Here is a 22,297-nt window from a genome sequence, read left to right on the forward strand (position 1 = left end):
TATTGGATACGATGTGGAAATAGCAATACGTCAGACTTTAACCATGTCAGCTTGGAGACCAAACCATTGATGACAACAGAATTTGCTGTATGCAAAAGCCGTCGGGAGCTTTTCTCATGAGTCACCTACCCTTTAGGGAAAGTAAACTATCTCCATCCCATCTGCATGCTTCACAAAATACGCCGAAACCCGAAGCACGTGAACACGCAAGAAGGTGCAACTTCGGCTCCGCAATCCACGGCGCCTTATTGCTTCTCTCGTATTTCGGCGCCTTCCCGCCGGCATTCGGATCACTTGCTTTATGCGCCTGGCGCGTGGAGTGCCCTCGTTTCCTCTCTCTTTTGCCTATTCGGTAGAAAATGTGCGAAAGCTGCACGCATGACAAGCGACGCAAAGGGCCTATCAATCCCGTGTATGGCGTAGTCTCATCGCAAACACCGAATGAGCCAACGACTAGCAGTTTTCTGCTGTAGTCGTACACTACTACGTCAGACAGCCTTGAACGATGATGTCCATAATTGCACCGTGCTCTGAAAATGGCCATAAGGCAACGCTTTGTCTATCATAGAATGGATTTCAGAGTCGTCAAAATCAACGGCAAAACAGGTGGGATTTGCTCTTGTGTGCTGACGGATGGGATTGCGTACGCTCGCCGTTTCGCTAAGACGGACGCTACATATAAGAAATCCCTTGAGTCGCTTTCGGGATCTGCTTATTACTCAACACCCGCTTTTATACACCGTTGGAACGGGAGAGCAAAAGACGAGAGCAACACCGACATGGGCCATGAGATGTAGAAGCCGTTTGTCATCCGCCACTAGGCACACCTTTTATGCGTAGACGCACCAAAAAAATGGTATAAAACAAGATCAGTTTATTTGTCCTTCGAGCTTCTGGTTCTGTTCTTGAGCGTCTTGGAATGGTGTTCTCGTTTCGACTTCATCGTCGACATCTTCATTTCGTCAATCTCGGTATCATACCCACATCATCGTCAATCTTGGCATCACAACCGCATCGTCGCCAATAGGCCCCACTGGACTTTATCTCACGGTCGCCTCCACGTCCACACAATGGCTACTTCCAATGACGCCGAAGTGGCCCAGCACGGCTGGACTTCCATTGCCCGTGACCCGCAGGTGGTTTTGTCTGGAAAGAGCAATCTCCACGAACCGTCGTCGCTGCTCGTCAAGGATATCTCCTTTCCCAGCGACGATGCCCTCGTCGCCCAGGTCCAGGCCTATGCCAAGGCCAAGCTCGCACCGCAGACCTACAGCCACTCCATGCGCGTCTACTACTTTGCTTCGGCCATCCTCCAGCAGCAGTTCCCCAAAGAAAACGCGACGCTGTCGCGCGCCACATTGGCCTTGACCGCGCTGCTGCACGACATTGGCACCACCCACGACCACTTGCGCGCCACGCGCCTGTCGTTTGAGTTTTTCGGCGGCTACCTCGCCCTTGACCTCGTTGGCAAGCAGCTGACCCCCGCCGCACCCCAGGTGCAGGCCGAGGCCGTCGCCGAAGCCATCATCCGCCACCAGGACCTGGGCACCACGGGCACAATCACGTTTTTGGGCCAGCTCATCCAGCTGGCCACCATCTATGACAACATGGGCGGCAACCCGGGCCTCGTCCACCCCGACACCAAGGTCGACGTCAACAAGCAGTTCCCGCGCAACGGCTGGAGCGCGTGCTTTGCCAAGACGATCCGCGAGGAAAACGGGCTCAAGCCGTGGGCGCACACGACGGCGCTGGGCGAGGAGGCGTTCCCCGAGGGCGTTCTGCACAACAAGCTGATGGCGGAGTTTGACTAGGAGGTGGGCGGTCGGTGGTCGCTGGATGAAGCGAATTGTAGAGGCGTAGCAAATGTATATGTGTACTTATGAGGAACGACGACAATAATGAAATATCACTTTTATGGGCAGCGCGTTCCATGTGGGTGTTGGGGAGTTTACAACCGTAATAGGAGTGTTACAGCGGGGTAGCTCATTCCCCAGTCGGGTTATCGCCTGGTTGCCTTTTCCAGAAGCTTCGAACCGAGCGTTGACAAATAGGGAGCCGCATAATGTCTCCTAAACCCGATTCAGCGGCTGAAAACTCCATTTCCCAGTGGGGTGGACTACGGCTGCTGGCAACTTGCGCCGGCTGCTCGTTGTTCAGGAACCTGAACGGCCCGAACAGACGGTACTACTCCATACATTGCCATTAAGGAGTTTCAACGGATCGAGTGAGAAATGAGATGATTGTGACATGAAATCTGTCTCTGCGTTGGGAGGAGCCTTGCCTCACCACCCTTTCCCAAAGCCAACCTTTCTGTGACCACTATCGCCAGTCGCTTGTTTATCCTTTGTCCCTGGTGTCTTCTTCCCTAAAGTGTATCAGGCGCCTCGTCTCATCTTCCGCATCCGCAACAACCATATCGACACCACCGTGGCGGCTCTTCCTACTTGTCAACGCAAGGCTGAAGACCAAAAACATGACACTTTGTCGTTTTACACGTATATCATAACCCAGCGGCGTCGTCTTTAGTATAACCTTCCATAAACCTTCGACAGACCAAGCCACTTCACCGCCTTCGCCATTGAGCGGTGTCGTTGAGTCTCAACCGCTCTTTGCCGTCTGTTGCCACCTCTCGTCTTCTGTCAGCCTGGATATGGCCGCGGCCTGAGAGGTAGACCAGCACATACACACCTGTTTACACCTCGCTATTCACACGATCCTGGTCGGCCTCATCCAGCACTGCTTGAATTCCGTCCGCCCAAGCCAGCATCATGGAGGCCCGAGCAAACAGCATCAAGGCCGAAGGCAACAAATGCTTCCAGCGCGGCGACTTTGCCGCCGCCGAGGGCCTCTACTCACAAGCGTATGCCTCTCACGCACACCCAAGTGTCTATGGACCACGCCTGCTAACTCTGCCAGAATCATCGTCGACCCCAAAAACTCGGCACTCTACACCAACCGCGCCCTCGTGCGCCTCAAGCTCGAGATGTGGGGCGGCGTCGTCGACGACTGCACCACCTGTCTCGAGCGCGTCCCGGACAACATGAAGGCCCTGTACTATCTGTCGCAGGCCGAGCTGCAGCTGCGCGACTTTGATGCCGCCGTCGCCCACTGCCGCCGCGCGCACGCGCTGTGTGTCCAGAGCGACGACAAGTCGCTGACCAACATCACCAACCACATGCTGGACTGCAAGCGCGCCCGCTGGAACGACATGGAGAAACACCGCTTGCGCGAAGCAGGTGCGCTGGAGGGAGAGATGGTGGAGCTGGCCGAGCGGGAAAAGGCGAGCGTCCTCGCGTCGCTGGACGCCAGCAAGAGCGGCACAAGCGGCGAAGGAAGCGACACCAGCGAAACCAGCGCCGAGTACGCCGAGATCGCCGCCGAATGGGACGCAAAGATTGCCCGCCTGCGCGAAACGTTTGAGCGGTCCCGCGCCGCCAGCGCCGTCGAGGCCCGCCGCACCGTCCCCGACTGGGCCATCGACGACATCACCTTTGCCATCATGGTCGACCCCGTCGTCACCAACACGGGCAAGTCGTACGAGCGGGCCGCCATCATGGAGCACCTGCGCCGCCAGCACACTGACCCGCTGACGCGGGAGCAGCTGCTGCCCTCCGATCTGCGGCCCAACCTTGCCCTGCGAGCCGCATGCGAGGAGTTTCTGGACCAGAACGGGTGGGCTGTGGACTGGTAGGCGGTGTGTGCTTGTTCGGGCGATTGTGACATCTCTTACGTCGTGATTTATGTTTCATTTTTTTTGTTTCATTTTCATCTCTCTGATTCGGCACGTCCCTCTTCTCATTGTACTCTTCAGCAAGCTTGGCTTCTGGCCATTGGTTTTGTAATTTTTCACGATTCACGGCCGCGCTTGCATCGTATGGCGTTTGTTTTGTATTTTTCACACGACGGAAAAGAGAACGGCGATTGTCATTAAGGCAGTAGTATTTGTAAGTTGGATCTGAACAAACACCATATTAAGCCCAGTCTGCGTTCTCGATTCTCTAATTTCTATCGAATTACAAATTTCGTTCCATATTTTGAGAAGTTTTGTTTACGATAGAATTTTTTATTTTTATAATAAAAAAAAAATCTAACATGACAAATACCGATGGACTTTCAAATACGAGGGGCAAGGCAATCTGCCGTGGCTTAACGCCAAATATATCCTATCATAAACATAAAAATATAACAAAACTATTTACATAATTTCGTACCATTGAACAATGTCATCGGTCTACAAGATGAATGCCATTACAAACAACAAAAGCAGAATGGCAGAGCCTCCTCTAGACATTAGCCGTAAACTATCAGATTTTGTCGCTGTTGGCGAGGATGTCGCTGTCACAGCCGCGCCTGTTGTCGCTGCTGTACTCGTCTTTGTCGTTGTCTTTCCACTGCCATTCCCGTTGCTGCCGGCTGCAATGGCAGACGGCAAACTGCCTGTTGCGGTTGTCGGCGAAGCAGCTTTGGTTGTGTGTGTAGTCGGGGCGGCTGTACCCGTGGTCGGGTTTCCTCCGGCCCCGACGTTGTTTGCTACACCATCGGCGACGGGATGGGCCGGCTGTCCCGTCGTGGCGTTCCGGTACCAGTTGCTCGGCGGATCGGCCAGGCACTCGCCGACCGTCACGAGCTGGTAGCCGAGCTTGCGGGCCTGGTCGATAATGTACTGGGCAAAGACGTGGACGGTGGTGTTGTAGATGTCGTGCTCGAGGGAGATCCAGGAGGACGAGGCCGGGCTGTGCTGGGACAGGATGGTCTGGAAAATGTTCTCGGCCACGGTGTAGTCGCCCTGCCAGTCGCGGGTGTCGATGTCGTAGTTGAGGACGTGGTACCCGTACGTCTTGAGGTCGTTGAGGGCGTCTTGGTTCCATCGTGTGTACGGCGGCCGCAGGTAGGTTGGGAAGACGCCCAGGACGTCGGCAAGGGCTATTTCGTTCTTGACGATTTGGTCTTTGCGCTGCGCGGCCGTCACCGCGCTCAGGTCTTGGTGGCTCCAGGTGTGGCTGCCAATCTGGTGCCCGTCGGCCACCATGCGCCGCAGAATGGCCGGGTAGCCAGTCGTCGGATCGTTGATCATGCCCTTGGCGCCGTTGTTGCCGACGACAAAAAACGTCGCCGTGACATTGTTGTTTTTGAGAATGTCGAGCAGGGCGCCCGTGTACAGGTACGGCCCGTCGTCGAATGTGATGGCCACTTTGCCGTTGACAGTGCAGTGGCTAATGTCGATGCCGTAGGGAATGCTGCCGACGAGGGGCCGCGGGACCTTGCTGGTGTCGGCGCCGTTGGGCGTCTGGTTGCCGTCACACGCAGGACCCGCCGAGATCTGGCAGGCGGGTGCCACGCAAAAGGCGCCGCCCGTGCCGCAGACGCCTGCGGCGGAGCAACAGAGGCCGGCTGCACATACGGCGTTGTTGGCTTGGGTGCCGCAGGAGCCACCGGCAGCCACGCCGTTGTTGCGCTTGGCAATGAGAATATCGGTGTCGTCGTACGCATGTGCCCAGGCCGGTGTGACCAGCAGGCCCGGGAGTAGTTTCGGGATCCACATGGTGAGGCTGCGAACAAATCACAAAGGGAACCTCAAACAGTCGGGGAGACCCTTGAATGATGTCACGGAGACGTCAACGAGATGCGGCATACGTCGTGTACACGGCCATCTGGTGTAAGGCGATGCCAAGACGGGGGTTCCACGATTTTATATATGCGAATAAAATAGGGGGTCCCGGAGCAGGACGCGGAGAATATAAAACTACGGAGAGGCACATATTGCAGAGGAGGGTATAAACAAGCGGCTAGTCTGGCTGAATCCTGGTGCCTGGGTAATGTGTGTGGGAAGGAAGGGAAAGGGGTAGCCGAAGGAATGAGAAGAAGCACATCCAAAAGAAGCTGGAAGACGCAAAACGTGGACAGGTAAAGGTGGGCTCAGGGATATGGACAAATGGCAACAGTACACAAGGCGAGGCAATAAATATCCAGAACAGCTAGACGATGAGCCCTTAAAATGACAGGATGGGACCAGCCACCCGATTGCATAAAGTCGATGGCGACGGGGGACCAACGGGTTTAGCTTTTGGTTCTAGAATACGGGTCTTAAGCCTGGACTTGCACAGAACGTAGGAATGAAGTAAGAAGCAGAAGTAAGCCTTGTTTACGGCGCGGACAGATTATGCATACAATGCTTTTTGCTGCCGACGGACCGAGACGAGTCTCCGTAGGCTGCCGACCATTGTGTTGATGTTGACTGGAATACGCTTGCATGGGGTCGTGGGTCTTTGGATATCCATGCATGACGCGATAAGGGAAGGGGGCGGCGGGCACAGCACGCACTGCCTATGCTGTTGGTGATGACAACCGACCATAAACCACAAAAGGACGATGAAGACAGCCACACATGTGTACGAGGTCATTAAACGTGTTGATCGTCCGCAGACTGTCCCATGCCGCTGTGCCGGAGAAAGGAAAAAGCTTGGTCGTTGGTGTCGAGATGGACCCTGTCATGTAGATTAATTGGTGGACAGGGCCTTGTAAATATTGTCTGGCAAGGGAGACTCACCGGCGGCACAGAAAAGGGCATAAACGGCAATGCTGCGTTCCTACGAACATGTCAACAGAGAGACTGACTTTCGAGCACGAGGTTACGATCTAGACCGGTCCATGGCCCCGGCCCCAGAAAAGACACCATTTGTGGCTTGAAAGAGAAGAGTTCTTTTGCAGCAGGGAATGCGAAGAGATACGTAAATTATTCTGTTGATTCCGTATTAGCGACCGTACGCGGTGTCCAGAGAAACGCCACAAAGGCCACGATAAGAGGAAAAACGATGGCAGCATGGAGCACGTTTTTTGTAGAATGGCCAGGAGTGGAATAGGCGTTGGGGTGGGACGCACTTGAAGGCACCCAAGTCGAAATAAGCTTTCTTTAATTCCTTTTTCGTGTGGTTTTGGTGTGCAAGACTCCGCATCCACGCAGCATTTCCGCACCAACCGCGGTGACCAATTTGGAAGTCGGGTATTCCTTTGGTCCCTGTGTTCCTTTTGTGGTGCTTTCTTTGATGACGGTCATTCCTCGTACTATGTGCACGTCGACTTAGTCGCTGCCATTTTACGCCGTACATCTGTTTTGACTGGAGTCTTCCGTTTGTTCCCAATATGGACACAGACGTATACAGTCCATCCAACAAGAGCATGTTCTCGGCTCTGGGGTAGACGGCCGCTCAGTATGCTCTTGATCATGCATGCAACCGCCGGTCCCGAACTGACGTGCTCAAGGCCGTTGCTAAGATTACCTGCGGCGGCGTCGGTGCACACATTCAATGGTTGTCAATGCCTTGCCATTCCGCAACCAAGCCACAATAATTCAAAAAGTCAGCGTGGGAGACACTGGCACAGTCTAGTCCACGCTGCCCCATGCATACGAAGTATGAGGTAATTCGTACGCAATCAATTCAAAGCGGCTTTACCAACTGCGCCACGGAATGGAGAGATGATAGGAATTGCAGCGCACAGCCATTTTGCATGCCAACGAAAACAACGGCCAGCGGATATCGGCCATTGTCATGATGTTGCTGTCTCTTACCCCGGTTTTCTGCACACCGTTACAGCCGAGACATCTTGCCGTTATTGTTCCTGGTGTCGTCGTTTTGATTGAGCAAGGCACGACATTGCCCAAAGAGGCAATTGATAGACGATCTAGTTTCGCATTCCATGGCGAACGGAGCTCTCCGAAAATTGAAAACTGTCTGTCCTATGACAATCCACGTTTCTCGTGCCGGCAGCAAGCAGGGCCTCGAGGGCGTATCAAACCCCGTTACGTGACTTTGCCGCCGTGCCATCTCCTGTTGTCGCGAATCGAGTGCACTGCTTGTTTCGAAATGGTCGACATCTTGGCTCGCCTGTCTCCCTGGCCGTCACGTTCCAATCCCCGACCTTCTGACAGTTTGGCCCTCAACCTTCTGGGCAGTGTTGCGCACGGGTGTTTCTCTGTTTCTCTCCTCAAACTGCCCTTCGACTGGCCGTGTACGGAAAACTGGTCACTGTTCCCGTGATGATGCGAAATGCATTCTACGCTCCATCTGCGTTTCGTTTTGCCGGTGTTTGCCACAATTCTTGTATTCGGACTCTGTAAATCGCACCTGCGATGCGAACCGGTGGCGACACTCTCGCGACATGTCCATGACGCGGCCGTCAATTGAGTCTTGAGCATGTCGATGAAGGCGGGCAGTGTCAAGGAGCCTGTGAGTCGTCGGCCCTGATTTGTTGGTTTCTCCTTGCTTGGTTTCAAGATGCCAACTGTCGGTCCTCGGCCGCTCTTTTTCTTTGGCTGTGCTATATTTGGCTACGTCTTTTAGCGCCTCGTCTTCCCTTTTGCCTCCCTTACAGCGGCAGGTCCAGTAAAAACGGCGCTGAAAACGAGCCTGTCTCCCTGTCTCGCCTGTCGTTGCACCGTTCCCAGGCCGTCTTTGCGACGGCGTCCTGCCTCCACGAGACAAGATCTAGGACACGATCTGGGAACCACGGGAGGCCGTCGATTTGCCAAGAAACGGTGTGTTTCCGCGTGCCAGCCTTTTAATGTTGCTAGTTGGTGTTGTGTGTTCGCACTGTCTACGTCTGTGACGCATTCTTCTGTACCGTTAAGTATACGAAGTACTTATGCTGTCTCCACCGATGCAGCGATGCAACTGGTCGCTGCTGACCGGCATGCAAGTCCGTCGTCATCTCTTTACAAAGTTGATTGTGGCATTCTTGTCCGTCGTCCTTTTCTCCATGTCGACTTCATGTCAGATGACACAGATTCGGCGACGACTGACATGTCCAAAGCCAAAAGGCAGACTTAAGCGAAGTCAATAGTTTGACCGACGTCCCACTGACAGCGCCGAGGTCGCCTATTAAACCTCTGCTCGCTTCCGCTGAAGCCGACTATTGCAGCCACTAGTGCCACCACGACGGAAACGAGGCCTGCAGCACTTGCGAGGCCTTTTTCTTCTAGCCGGTCTTTCTCGCCCTCGTCCTCAGCCACATTGGCACGCGAAGGCCGGTTATTTCACTCAGCTGTCGTCTTCGTGCTGACTTGTTTGGCTTTCGCAAAACGCACCGCGTATCGTGCGGCTAAAGTCGATGCTGGTGGCTTTGTATGTTTTTGATCTTTTTTGCGCCCGAGCGTGGGCCAAAACATGTAGCGACTACACCGCCTCGATTTAAATTCGAAACCGTCCGAGAATCGTACTCCGTACTCTCTACAAATTCACCTCAGAATTGTTCCAGAAAGAAGAAAACCGTCTTCGCCACTTTCTCACACAGTCTCACACGATCTCACACGGCCTGTAACCTGCCCAGCGCCCTTCTCCCTTTTTCCGTTGCGTACAGCAACCAGGCCCCTGTTGCGGCCAGTCCCCTGTAACTCCAGTTTGTCTGGCTCCTTCCCGCCAGGAGCTCCTGCTGAACCAACCAGACGGCGCCTGCATCGCTACAGGACCCACTTCTCTGCCCCCGTTTGGTCTCTTTTGGGTGCCCCCTGTCCATCACCACGCCGCCTCGCCCTGGTTCGCTGGCCGTCTGCTGCGTCTTGCTTTTGCCGCCATACCAAAACCGGATTGGCCGGCCGACAGACTGGTTGGGGCGGCTGGGGGCTGCGTCTAGATTTCTCGTTTTCTGTGGTATCGCCTCCCCACTTCTCCCCAAAACTACGTCAAGACCACGAGCAAGAAAGGTGCGCTTTTGTATGTGATGCTACAAAACAGAGTGCGGTCTGCTGTCGTCCATACGAATGCACACCCGCAACAGAAGGCATGCTCCATACAAAATACTCTAGAACAAGACCAAGAAGACCAACAAAACCGTCAGCCCGTCGGGCAAGAACAAGATTGCACTTAATCTTCAATCAAGGCTCACCCGGTCGTACCTTCCCGCCCGGGCTTTTGCAGTTCGACTTCGAGCCTCACTCATCTACTCATCCACGGCCTCTTCCTACAACTGGACATTTCCCATCTTTCCATCCATCTTCCGTATTTCTTCAAACCCGTTTTCTCTTCTCTTTCTTTATTCCACAACTCTCCTACTCGCAACTCCCGCCAAGTACCCCCGTACTTTTCTACGACGCCCCATTGTCGATCTCCAAACATCCTCCCACGGCTTCTGTCTCAGGTCTAACCCTCCTGCGTCATCCCTCCTGCGGACGTCCTTTTTGTCCCTCTCTCTTCTTTCTGCTTTTCCTTCTCTTTTCTCTCCGATCTCTTTTCTCTATCTTCCCTCTCCCACCCCCAAAACGTGCAATCGCACTGCCTCGTGCAGACAGCTGTCGTTCGCGCAGAGGATCCCAGACGCCCAAGAAAAAAGACTCTCCCACACCCCTGCCACATCCTCCTGCACTTACCCGCCTGGACCACCCCCTTCGCCCCAGCGACAGCCGTATCGCATATATCCGGAGAACGCATACGTCGTACAGGTACACATAACAGAACCGCTGTTGTTTTGTGTTTGTGGTTGTTCGTCGTTTTCTTTTTGTTTTCTTAATCCTCCTTCTATTTGCCTTTAGTTCCTTTTTCGTCTTCCGAACCATCGTCTTCCGAACCATCGTCTTCCGAACCATCCTCTCTGGAACCCGGCACAATCTTGTGGCGGCCAGCCAGGCAAACCACGAACTCTCCGTCTGAATCAACACAGAAAGACCAGGCAAATGCAAACAAAGGAAAAGCAGCAAGCAAAAAGAACACTATACGTGACAAACACAAAGAGCCGACTGAACCACTTCGTCCTCGTCCTCTTGGATCTGGATCCCTTGACACCGACAGCGTCATCTTCTCCTCCGACATCCCTATGACGATAAACAAAGAGCCTAGATCAACATAACATCGATTCGCAACGCAACGCACACACCGCCCTCTCATACAACACCCATGAGAGCACATTGGCGCCCTGCTCGACTGCCATCCGTCTGCGCTCGCCGCACCCTCGCTCGCATCGGCGACCTCGTCGTCGACTGCTGAGGCTCTCCTACTCCGACACACCGACTTCCTTGGACTTCCTCCTTTCCCCACCTCTCCCAACATGGACAACGTCGCCGACGTCCTCGCCGAGGCGCATGCCCTCTATGCCCGCGCGAACGAGCTGTATGCCCGGGCCAACCTGACCGCCGGAGCCGCCAACTCGACTTCCAACGGCACATCCACCTCCGCCTCCTCGAGCCACAACGACCGCCCGGCCTCCTTCAAGGTCATCGGCATCGCCCTGGCTATCAGCTCCGGCGCCTTCATCGGCACGTCGTTTGTCTTGAAAAAGGTTGGCCTGCTGCGCGCCAACGAAAAGTACAACGAGGTTGCCGGCGAGGGCTACGGCTACCTTAAAAACGTCTTTTGGTGGTCCGGCATGACCCTCATGATTGTCGGCGAGATTTGCAACTTTGTCGCCTACGCCTTCACCGACGCCATTCTCGTCACGCCCCTGGGCGCCCTCTCCGTCGTCATCACCACCATCCTGTCCGCCATCTTCCTCAAAGAACGACTCTCCATGGTCGGCAAGGTCGCCTGTTTCTTGTGCATTGTCGGCTCCGTTGTTATTGTCATGAACGCCCCGCAAGAGTCCTCTGTCGCCAACATCCAGGAGATGCAGCATTTCGTCATCACCCCCGGCTTTCTATCGTACGCCGGAGTCATCTTGGTCGGCTCGGCCGCCACTGCCTTTTGGGCCGGCCCGCGCTGGGGCAAGAAGAACATGCTGGTCTATCTGTCCATCTGCAGCTGGGTCGGCGGCCTGAGTGTCGTCGCCACCCAAGGCCTCGGCTCTGCTATCGTCGCCCAGGCCGGTGGCACACCCCAGTTCAACCAGTGGTTCCTATATGTGCTCCTGGTGTTTGTCATTGGCACGCTCCTTACGGAGATTATCTACTTAAATGTGCGGCTTTTTGCGCTGTTTTTGTCCCGCGATGCATTTGTATGTACGCCTGCTAACGTCACCCCCGTCTTGTAGAAAGCCCTCAACCTCTTCAATGCCGCCATGGTCACACCCACCTACTATGTCTACTTTACCAGCACAACCATCATCACCTCAGCCGTCCTCTTCCAGGGTTTCAAGGGCACCGTCACGTCCATTGTCACCGTTGTCCTCGGCTTCCTGACCATTTGCTCTGGTGTGGTCCTCCTCCAACTCTCCAAGTCCGCCAAGGACGTGCCCGACTCGGCCGTCTTTGCCGGCGACCTCGACCAGATTCACACCATTGCCGAGCAAGAACAGCCCGAGTCTGAACCCAAGGCCGACGCCATCCGCGGCGCCGCCGCAATTGTGCGTCGCTTCTCCACGGCCCGCCAAAACATGGAGGTCGCCGAGCTCAAGCGCATGCACGAAGAAAAGATGCGCGAGCGTGACGAGCTCGAGGCCATTGGCGAGGACGGCAATCCTGTGCCAAACAACGGCGAGCCCCGCCCGCCCATGTACGAGTGGGACGGCATCCGCCGCCGCCGCACTACGATTGGCAGCCAGCGCTCGCGCTCCCAGACCGTCTCCTCTCGACCCTTTACGCCCGGCGCGCCACCCGGCACCGCGGGCTCTTCCACACCCCACCCGCCCCTGGGCTGGTCGCATATGCCAACTGACGAAGAACTGGCTGCTCTCGAACAGCGCTCCAACACCCCCGGCGTCCTGTCGAGCATTGCGGGTACGATCCGCGGGCACGGCTTGGGCGGCCGTGGACGTAGTATGCTGCTGCCCACCTACAATGCCGACGCACGCGACGACGAGGAGCAGGCCCAGCAAATGCGGCAGCAAGAGCTGGCACCCAAAGTCCAGAGTCCGATGCACCCTGTTCAGTTGACGGAAATATCGGTCCCGTCACAAGAGCAGCGCGGGCGCCGTGGCAGCGGCGATGCGGACCGCAGCGACCGGTATGGACGTGGCTATGGGCTGCCGTCAGGCAAGACGGAGTATGTCGGCGCCGCTGGCTACGCCAGCAGTGACGCTGCCAGCAGTATCGCACCTCCCGACCCACCACCGCACTCGGCCAAGCGCCAGTTCTCTTTCCAGAACGTGTTCCGGAGACACCAGCAACATGGTGCCAGCGGCGCCAGCACGGTCGACTCCCTTCCCGAAGACGACGAGCACGACGACTATGACGAGTACGGATCGTCGTCCAATACAGGAGGACACGGGCGCGGCTACCGTCGTGCGCCCGTGACGTCGCGCGGCTACTCGGCACCGCAAGTCAAGGGCTCCACCGAAGAGGAGCGTCTCGGCCTGGTCAAGGGCGACTCTCGGGTGGCGCCTTCCACTCTTCCGACTTATGAAGAGGAGATGGAGGGCGACGACGACCAGTACGGCGACACCCCCGACTACGACGATTACGACGACACCAAACACCCCGTGTACGTGGGAACGGCCACCACGTCGACGTCAGCACGCTACGGGCGCGGCATTACCGGCTCGCCGCCCTCACCACCCAAGGCGGTCGCTGTTGTTGGCGAGAAACGCAGCGGTACCAGCCGTGGTCACGCCGCCAAGGGAAGCGGCAGCGGTAGCGGCAGCGGCAGCCAGGGCTCGGGCGACGAGCACTACACACGCGGTCGTGGCCGGAAACCGTCTCAAGGCCAAATGGGAGGGCCACAGCGCGAGTCTCCGCCACCGCCGCCGCCGCCACCGGGCGGCCATCGCTACAGCCCACCACGCGGCGGTGACGGGGCCTTTATCTAGCCGACGGCGTCCCTGTTCGCCTTGTGACGCGGTCTTGACGGCGTTCTTGCATCGTTTCGTCCTTTTCGTCCTTTTCGTCAACTTGTTTCACGTCTAGCGAATTTCGAGCGAGTCATCATCTTTCCATGTTTCTGTTTCCACGTTTGCATCCTCTCTTTACTCGCATTTGGCTCTTGGAATGAATGAAACGGGACCATGAACAACAACCACGACGACAACAAACAACACTTTGTATCAGTATCTATATCATCTTTGCGTTTTCTGGGACCTTCGTTGGGGGTCTTGGTTGTGTCTGTATTTATTTGTACATAGTTTAAGGTGCATGGGGCATGAACAAGCTGTACACATTGTTGCATACATTTTACGAACTGCCGTGATCTTTTCGAAACGTAGTGAATTTTGCAGTGGTATCTTGCACACCGTATGGACCGTAGAGTGTATTTAATATATTTAATGTACCCCAGACGTTGTATGCGATAAAGATTGAAAAATGCTCCGATGCATACCACGGATGCATGCATCTTTGATTGCATGCCTCTTGGCGGCGTCTGCTACATGACTCGGGGCACCCTTGCATTCATTCAGTGGGACAGCAAGTCTACAATACCTACTTTCAATTCTTTTGCACAAATACCAACCGATTGCATCTGTCGATTTGACATCGCTTTTCTTTGCGGAGTGTGTCCTTATTCCTCCGTTTAGCCACGAGGATGATCGTCAAGTTTTAATTTTTTCCGTTCATGCCGAACAACGAGAGACAGGCTGTGCATGAATGACACTGGGCGTACAGCTGAAGACGAGCGCAGGAGGACGAATATAGTAGAGGAGATCGGAAACACAAAACCACAAATGCACGTCACCTTCTGTTTTGGACAAGCAGGCAGGATTCGAGGACGACGGCTGTTTGCAGGTGTGCACAAGGACGCTGCCTGGTGCCGCGCTCGATGAAAGACAGACCAAACAAAAAGAAGTGGAAAATGGAATCATGCCCATCTACTCGGCACAAACCACTTGATATCATGGCCAATAATATAAAGAATAAGGTTGGTTCTGCATTGCAAAAGCAAAGGACCTTTCTTTACCACTGAAACGGCGAAATTTCCCAGCAATCGGATGGCATCGAAAAAACGAGGGTGATAGAACGTCGCAGCACAACACGACGAACAGGAAATATGCCACCCCAATGCATGTGCCCCAAGGACCCTCTCTTTTGGCTCTTTGCGCAGTGCCATACAGTTCATTTGAGAGTGTGTTGTCTCGCGGCGGCAGTTGTGCCCACTTGTTTTGTAACTCGGCGATCGCCAGAAGGTTGACGGACGGCAACTCCGTCTCATGCGCAAGCACACTCGAGGATGTGCACAACATGGTCATAACCGACGGCGTTGGACAACGGTCTGGACGCAGGTGCTGCGTGGATTGGCCCCTCGTCTCTCTCTGTTTACGGTTGTGTCTTGTTGTATCGTTGAACGGCAGATTTCCCTCGTCGTTTTTGTGCAGTGGCTCGTCACCGCCCATCTTCATCCGATGTAAGAACAGACGCATCCCGCGTTTCTGTTTCTTGTTGCACGTCCAGCTTTAAGCAAGGTGTTTCTTCTTCTCGATTCGTCCTATCCGCTTTTGGTTTCTGTGGTCTGCTGCTTTGTGGTTGATCGCTTTATCTGCCTAGATTTCCGCATCTTGGTTTCTCTCTTTTCCCTCACTTTGTGCTCACTTCTGTAGTGCGAATTGCCCATGTGTCAAACAAACGACCCTACCCACTTTCTGTTGCTTGTTACACATAGATCATCTGTCCTTCCCTGGTCCTCTCCCCGGTCGTTTTCTCGATCGACTCCAAGATTCTTCCCCGACCCATGCTCTGAGCTGAACACCTGTTGATAGAAAGAGGCGAAGCCCAAGCTTCGTCCTCTTGTTTTAACCTTCTTTTCGCCTTTTCACCCCATCACAGCTCCGTGGCATCAAACCGCCATCATGGGCAAAGATGGCCCCAATTCCACGATCCGCATTCTCATGCTGGGCAATGCCGGCGTGGGCAAAAACTGCCTTGAGTCGAGGGTAGGTCTAGCATGATCCAGAGAACTCGTAAAAAAATGCCAATTCAAACACACTGACCATAAGTTTACCACCATGACCTACCCGCCGCCGTACAACCCGGCCTTGACCCTCAATAGTCGGCGCTACTTTACACTGCCGCCTGTTCACGCCGTCGGCGACTGCGAGGCAGAGGACGTCAGAGAGCCAAGAAGTCCGCATTCCGACAAGAACACCAGAAGAAAGGATGCGAAGAAGGTCGTTGTAGCCGCCGACGAGCGTCCACGCACCACCTCGTCGACAGCCACAATGTCGTCCAGCCCGGCCGCTGTCGATCTTCCCGCCGTCGACCACCCCGACAATGCTTCATTCGACGACCGCACCCTCGTGGCGTCCTCGACCACGACCGCCTCCTCTCTCTGCAGCGCCTGCGCCCGCGAAAACAACACGTACCTCGTCGAAGTCATCAACTACCCGGACCTGCAGTCCGCCGCCGTCCGCCGACACGTCCACGCCCGCGCCGACTACGATGCCGTCCTGCTGGTGTACGACGTTTGCGATGCCGCCTCGTTTGACGCCATCCCGACGCTGCACGGCGAGATCCCCGTGTGCACGCGCACGAACCATCACCAGCACCACCGCCGGGCACTGCCGCATGCGAGCGCCACGCGGAGCCGGACGAGCGGGTGGTTTGGAGGCGGCGGGAACGAGACGGGCACCACGGGTTCGGGCGAGATTGTGGTCGGCCTGGTGGGGAACAAGAGCGACGTAGACGATGCCGACGAGGACAAACGGGTGGTGGGCGACAACGTACCAGGAGATGTGACCATGACGAGCGCGGTGCAGGACAGCGACCCGGCCGAAGAAAGTCTGCTGCATCCGCTCTACCGGGAGAGCATACTGTACGAGGAGTTGACGGCACAGCGAGAGCAGCGGGAACGACGAAAGGTGGCGCGTGCCACGGCCAGAGCCGAAGCCAGGGCACGTACCGCCCAGACACCAACGACACCCTTTCCCACGGGAGAGATGGACCGTGCTGAGCACAACGACAACACCAAAAGCAAGGCAGGGCTCGAGGCCGCCGCCAAGAGCAAGAACGACGACATCCAGAAGTGGCTCGAGATTAGCCGACCCGAGCCATCTCTGCCGCTGTCGCCGCTGTCCCCATCGCCCAGGTCACCCAGGTCGCCCATGCATGACGGCGACGGCGACGACGACGATGACGACGAATACGACTACTTTGGTTTGGCAGGCACCGTCGCCGACATCAAGCCGAGAAAACCGAAACCGACCAAGGCGCCCCGCGTCCGCCAAGTCCCCGCCGCCGACGGGACCATGCTCGCCCAAGCCCTCCAGCTCTCCGTGCCCTTTCTCGAGACCAGCGCCCAGACCGGCCGCCACGTCGAGCACGCCCTGGAGAATCTCGTGCGCGCCGTCCTCCGCGAAATGGGTCGCGACGCCAGCGGCACCAACAAGGCCGGAAAGACGTGCCGGCACAGAGAACGGCTGCCCAAGAAGGACAAGGACAAGCCGGAGGAGAGGCGGCCAAGCCGTACGTTTGTGTCCCTGGCCAGCCCGATAAAGGGGTCCATGCCAGCGCCAGCGCCAGCGCCAGCGGCAGCGACAACGCCTGTGTCGGTGCGTGTCCCCCCCCTGTCCGCGCCGCCCACGCCCAGCGAGCACGACATTGCTGCCCAACGGCCCGAGAGTGCAGCCATGTTCCGGCAACCAGATGCAGACGTGGGGCCGCTTGCGGACGCGACGACACCACCCGCCGCCGCGGTCGACCCCGACCCGGCCATTCCGCCGCCACCGATTCAGCGTCGCGCGAGCGTCATGGGTCGTATGCGCAATGTCTTTTGGCGCAAGTCGCAGCAGCCAGCCGAACAGCCGCCGGGTGGAACGGGATCGATGCCGGCAAACATTGCCGTGTAGGAGAAGCAACGAAGAAAGCGCGCGTTGGTGGTGGACAAGTCACGGGCTTTTTTGATTCCATTTTGTTGCTCGTCGTGTTACCCATTGCCTGCATTTTATCCATTAGTATTTCGTATCCCCACTGACTGGATCATTACCGCGGGTGGCCTTGGGATCCTCGCCGGATTCACATTGGGAGATTAAATGTTGAATGGTTCTGATTATATGTATTTCCAAATCAATGTAAAGAGCTATGGACACTCACTCGTAGCCAAAACATTCAGAAGCATTCCCAAAAAAAATAAGTTCAAAAAAGAAAGAAAGCACAGGGTTGACAATAAAACGACAAAAGCGGCTGTGCAAATTGGACTGGATAACCTTGGAAGCCTTCCAAGCCTGCCTTCCTTCCTCCAACATGGGTTTTGACTCGTGCCAACCCCTTACAGGGCAGCAGCGACGCACAGGGCACCAGCCATGGCCAGAGCAGCGACACCGACAGCAGCAGTGTCCTTGGAGCCGGCGTTGGTCTTGGAAGCGCTGCCAGCCGAGGTGGTGGTCGTGCCCGAGCCCGAGCCAGAGCCGGCGGTGGTGCCAGAGCCACCCGACGTCTTGGTCGGCTCGGCCGTGGACTCAGTAGCACCGCTGCCCTTGGTGTGCTTGGCCGTCGTGGTGGCAGCGCCGCTTGAGCCGCCGCCCGAGCCGCCGCCGGAACCGCCCGCCGTGGCACAGTAGTCCGACAGGCCTGCGACGCTGGTGCTTTCTTCGCCGGAGGGGGCGTAAGCCTCGCAGGTGCTCAGAATGCTGGCAATTTCCTTGCTGTGGGACGAGTACCAGTCCTCGAGGTCGGCGCTGTACGTGGAAAACGCCGCCTCGACGGACGGAGGAGGCGTGTAGTTGCAGGGATCCGAGATGACGGCGGTCATCTCCCACTGCTGAATCACAGGCGGTGGCGTGGGGATCGTGTCGTAGGCCGACGACAGCTCGGTGGCGCAGGTCTCGTCGCCACCGGCGGAACCAGTCTGGCGGGTGTCGAGACCGCGCTTAAGAGCGGCCTGACCCGGGAAGAGGCGCGTGGCCGAAGCCGAGGCAGCCAGAGCGGCGAGGAGGATCGACTTGGTGTACATTGTGGTGGTCGTGAAGGAGTGTGATGGGTGATGTTGAAAAGAGTGGACGTGTTGAGAGTAAAAGGAAGGTGAGAACAGGATGGAACGAAGATTAAGATTAAAAAGACAGTATGAAAAAGATGATGTGGAGAGAAAGACTGTAGTGAGGAGAAGAATGCAACTGGAGATGGGAGCAACCCCTTCTTTATGTCCTCGCCTCTGGGGCTTCTCGTCGTCCCAATAGGCGCAGGCTGCCATCGTCAAGTCTGTGCGTGGATTCCACTCGTTTTCCCCTTCGGGACGCCATCCATGGCTGGCAGGGGTGAAGTGGACGATTAAGCCTGGCCTAGATCGCCAAGCACTCGCTTTACTCGCGTCAATTTTGAACTGCCTTTACCCCCTTTCTCTTTTTCCATTTCCTCTTTTTTTTTCTCTTTTTTTTGGCGCGAGTTTCGGTTCGTAGGGCAGAACAGATGCAAATGCCGCCTGTGAGGAACCGGCAAAGCCATAGCAGGTAAACAACGCGAAAGCTGCCTCACGGTGCTCCACTCTGGCCAATTCTCCTCTCATCACAGCCCCTGGTCTTGTGGCTTTCTGACTCGAGAGCCGGGCCATCGTAAAAGTCCCCTTTAATTTTGTGGCCGCAGTCCAGGTCTTTCCACAGGCAAGGTCGATTCCGCAAGACCCAAATAAAATAAGGTTGTGCATCTGGATCAGCCTTGCGTTTGATGATCTCTTCCCCAGTGGTGTGTCGCAAGGGGTAAAGTGGAGTCTGGCATGGAGCTTTCTCGCGTTACTTTCGGTTTGCTTGTTTGTTCATTGGTTGCTTGGCCTTGCTAAAATGGTCTATTTCGTCGAAAAGGGAAACGGCCATCGACCGTTCTGAGTGGCATCTCTCGAAAGAAGGGACTGGTTAACTGTTGGATGGTGGCGTTTGGACTTCACACCACCAGTCACCATCAGCCTCAATAGCAGATGTTCTTCTGCTTTGCTTGTTTTGTTTGCTGGCTTCCTCCGTCTTACACAGGCCAAACGTCTACCTTAACTGGTCCCGTTGTCGCTCAGCCGCTCGACGCTAGCGTTGGAGTTCCGTGGTTCCCTTGAGGCACTGTTGAGGACAAAACGGGACGAATGGGATCGTGGGACTTCGCAATGGCTTCGTGATGGTGCAGAACAAAGACAGAAATGTCCCCCAACGGGCTTGGCTTGGCAGGCTGTCGGTCTCGTTGACGGCGGACGTAAAAAGAGATGAACACTCTTGGCATGTCGCTTTGTCGTGTACATCCGCTTGAAGATCAGCTATACGATGTATTGCGAGTGGTGCAAAGCCACAACCTCAGTGAAGATCCGTTGGCTAGCATGGATTCCGTTGCTTTCATTCTGCGGATGTCTTGGAGGAAACGTCGACTGTGGCAACGAGACATGAACCTGACCTTTTCGTGACACGACACAGGGGACTTCAGCAGCCAGTAGCCGATCAGGTGAGGCTGACTTTCGACTGGACTGGGTCAGTATTGTGCGTCAAGAGAGTCGACAGAGGTGGGACGAAGGGATGAACAGACGAAGAAAATAAAACGCCAATTGTCAGTGGACTTGCCGTTGTTACTTTGGTTGGCACTTTGGTCGTCATTCGTCGGCGTGTTCCGTTCTGGCATGGCACTCATGCATCCCTTGTTCCGCTACATTTTGCTGTATTTCTTCCGCTTCTCGGGTCTCGAACATTTGGACCCTTTTCAGCTTTGGGCTCCCTCACCCTAGTTTCCGTTGTTATTCTTTTGGCACCCGTTGGTGGAAAGGGTCAGCTAGACTGTTGTCAATAGACACGATTATCTCGTTTGGACATCTGTACGGTGTCCTGCCCTGTGCATAACGATTATCGTGGTCAAGGATGCATCAATTGACGCGATGGAGCTGCAACAAACAAAAGTAAAAGCGGCCAAATTGTCCGATACGCGAAGTTCACTTACCAAGTGGGGCAGAAGGCAAGCTTCCATGGGGGAATGAAAGGCGGCAGGCTGCTCTTTCTCTGTTCTGTATTGCAACACTTACATAATCTCAGGGAAGGCGCGACCTGAGAGTGGATATTGGACAATTTCTCGTCGGTTTCCTTTCGTTTCCCATCCCAACTGCGGCAAACTGTGAAGACTGCGGATCTGTGAAATGAGACAGAGCTGTTTCCCCACTTTCCCACTGTCCCAGCTTCTCCAGGGCTGTGTCGCTAGCGTCAATAGTTCCTTCTCAAAACAGTATGCTGAGCGAGCTAGTGCAAAAGGGGTAAAAGGGGGAGAAAACATGGCGGCAAGTCACTGACGCTTGCTAATTTCCACTTTAGGGAGTGTTGTCGTGACTTCAGTCAATTCCCATTGTCCAGCCACGGCAAGTACGATTGGCAAGTACGATTGATTCGAGTGTCTCATGTGACCGCAATTGATACATTATGTCTTCAAAGAGTCTTCTAGGTGCATCTTCTCCCCGTCGCGGCATTCTGGTCGGCGACAACTCGACTCAAAGCGGTCTCAAACTCGTCCTTCACGAATGCAAACGCACGCTCCGCCACGACTGCACAACAACCTCGCCCACGAGACCAACCAGACCAGACGCGGCCCAGGCATCGTCGGTGCAGTATCGTGGTAATTGTAGCCCAGGCAAATGCTGCGCAACTCCCAATAGCGCCCCTTGACGGCGTTGACGAGCGAGAGCGAGCTGGAGACTCTGATATGAGTGTGCTCTGGTCGTTGTGAGAACGGGACTGCAGAGGGGCGATGACACGACTGGTGGCATACCCACAGCCGCGACCGTCTCGGCGGTGGCAACCGGGTCGACGGCCAGGACAGCGACGTAATTGAAACGCACGAGCCGTGTGAGGTTGGAGGTGTAGACGACGCTGCCGTTGTCGTCATCGTCGGTTTTGGTGTCGGTGGTATTCAGGACAAACTGTACGTGTATGTGCCTAATCCACTGACCCGTTCAAGACAGTGTATCTGTGGCCACCGCATGAGCTTGGTAAGTGGCGCTGGGAGGGGACAGAGCTGTCTTGTTGGCCCTCTACGGAGTCTGTGATCGAGACGTCTGGTGCGGCATGCGTTTCGACAACAACCTTCCACGGCCCAAGCCTCTTGCTAGGACGCGAGCAGGTGAGCTAAGTTGTAAGCCATCTGGAGTGGTCGTGGTCGGATCATGTGGCAGCGCTGGTGATGCCAGCAGATCGTAGGTTGATGACAAAAGAGACGATGGGGGTAATAACTGGATAACAAGCCCGTCACAAGACGTCTTTCCCTTTCATCTGCCGCTGGTAAACGCCTTTCTCATTGACCTTCATTAAGAGTGGTGTATTGGTCCCGCTTACAAATAAACATATCGAACATGAATGAAAAAGGAGAACTGAATCGACGGCCCTGACGACTTTACATAATCGTTGACCTTATTTGTAAATTATTTTCATTAATCAACAGCAGCAACAACAACCAGTCAAGGTGACCAGCGGCAGAGAAGGGGAGATCATACCGGGGTAATGTCGCGGGGTTTCACCTTCTTCCAGCCAAGTTCCCCAAGTTCCGACCCGGTTCTCGGCTGTTCCTAGAGACTGG

General features: G+C 55.5%; 9 protein-coding genes across 9 annotated transcripts; 4 read left to right on the forward strand and 5 right to left on the reverse strand.

The window, feature by feature from the left end:
- Positions 1-1,070: 1,070 nt before the first annotated feature.
- On the forward strand, positions 1,071-1,811 carry SPSK_03608 (cyanamide hydratase; the record flags this gene model as incomplete). Its single annotated transcript, XM_016730445.1, has 1 exon — positions 1,071-1,811. One exon carries the CDS (start codon positions 1,071-1,073, stop codon positions 1,809-1,811), a length of 741 nt encoding a protein of 246 aa, XP_016584604.1.
- A 957-nt stretch (positions 1,812-2,768) lies between these two features.
- Positions 2,769-3,691, forward strand: SPSK_03543 (uncharacterized protein; the record flags this gene model as incomplete). The annotated part of the gene is made up of 2 exons (XM_016730381.1): positions 2,769-2,860; positions 2,917-3,691. 2 exons carry the CDS (start codon positions 2,769-2,771, stop codon positions 3,689-3,691), a joined length of 867 nt encoding a protein of 288 aa, XP_016584605.1.
- Positions 3,692-4,231: 540 nt separating this feature from the next.
- Positions 4,232-5,542, reverse strand: SPSK_03393 (chitin deacetylase; the record flags this gene model as incomplete). Its single annotated transcript, XM_016730231.1, has 1 exon — positions 4,232-5,542. The coding sequence occupies one exon, from the start codon at positions 5,540-5,542 to the stop codon at positions 4,232-4,234; it is 1,311 nt and encodes a 436-aa protein (XP_016584606.1).
- Positions 5,543-7,798: 2,256 nt separating this feature from the next.
- SPSK_03723 (uncharacterized protein) lies at positions 7,799-8,194 on the reverse strand (the record flags this gene model as incomplete). Its single annotated transcript, XM_016730557.1, has 1 exon — positions 7,799-8,194. One exon carries the CDS (start codon positions 8,192-8,194, stop codon positions 7,799-7,801), a length of 396 nt encoding a protein of 131 aa, XP_016584607.1.
- Positions 8,195-10,508: 2,314 nt separating this feature from the next.
- Positions 10,509-10,799, reverse strand: SPSK_03774 (uncharacterized protein; the record flags this gene model as incomplete). Its single annotated transcript, XM_016730608.1, has 1 exon — positions 10,509-10,799. One exon carries the CDS (start codon positions 10,797-10,799, stop codon positions 10,509-10,511), a length of 291 nt encoding a protein of 96 aa, XP_016584608.1.
- A 235-nt stretch (positions 10,800-11,034) lies between these two features.
- Positions 11,035-13,665, forward strand: SPSK_03054 (uncharacterized protein; the record flags this gene model as incomplete). The annotated part of the gene is made up of 2 exons (XM_016729897.1): positions 11,035-11,916; positions 11,953-13,665. The coding sequence occupies 2 exons, from the start codon at positions 11,035-11,037 to the stop codon at positions 13,663-13,665; spliced, it is 2,595 nt and encodes an 864-aa protein (XP_016584609.1).
- A 1,968-nt stretch (positions 13,666-15,633) lies between these two features.
- On the forward strand, positions 15,634-17,628 carry SPSK_03167 (uncharacterized protein; the record flags this gene model as incomplete). The annotated part of the gene is made up of 2 exons (XM_016730008.1): positions 15,634-15,717; positions 15,781-17,628. The coding sequence occupies 2 exons, from the start codon at positions 15,634-15,636 to the stop codon at positions 17,626-17,628; spliced, it is 1,932 nt and encodes a 643-aa protein (XP_016584610.1).
- Positions 17,629-18,047: 419 nt separating this feature from the next.
- Positions 18,048-18,731, reverse strand: SPSK_03626 (uncharacterized protein; the record flags this gene model as incomplete). Its single annotated transcript, XM_016730463.1, has 1 exon — positions 18,048-18,731. The coding sequence occupies one exon, from the start codon at positions 18,729-18,731 to the stop codon at positions 18,048-18,050; it is 684 nt and encodes a 227-aa protein (XP_016584611.1).
- Positions 18,732-21,239: 2,508 nt separating this feature from the next.
- On the reverse strand, positions 21,240-21,706 carry SPSK_03691 (uncharacterized protein; the record flags this gene model as incomplete). Its single annotated transcript, XM_016730526.1, has 2 exons — positions 21,240-21,644; positions 21,674-21,706. 2 exons carry the CDS (start codon positions 21,704-21,706, stop codon positions 21,240-21,242), a joined length of 438 nt encoding a protein of 145 aa, XP_016584612.1.
- Positions 21,707-22,297: the final 591 nt, after the last annotated feature.

This window comes from Sporothrix schenckii, assembly GCF_000961545.1.
Source record: "Sporothrix schenckii 1099-18 chromosome Unknown Cont47, whole genome shotgun sequence".
In the NCBI taxonomy this organism is placed as follows: Eukaryota; Fungi; Ascomycota; class Sordariomycetes; order Ophiostomatales; family Ophiostomataceae; genus Sporothrix; species Sporothrix schenckii.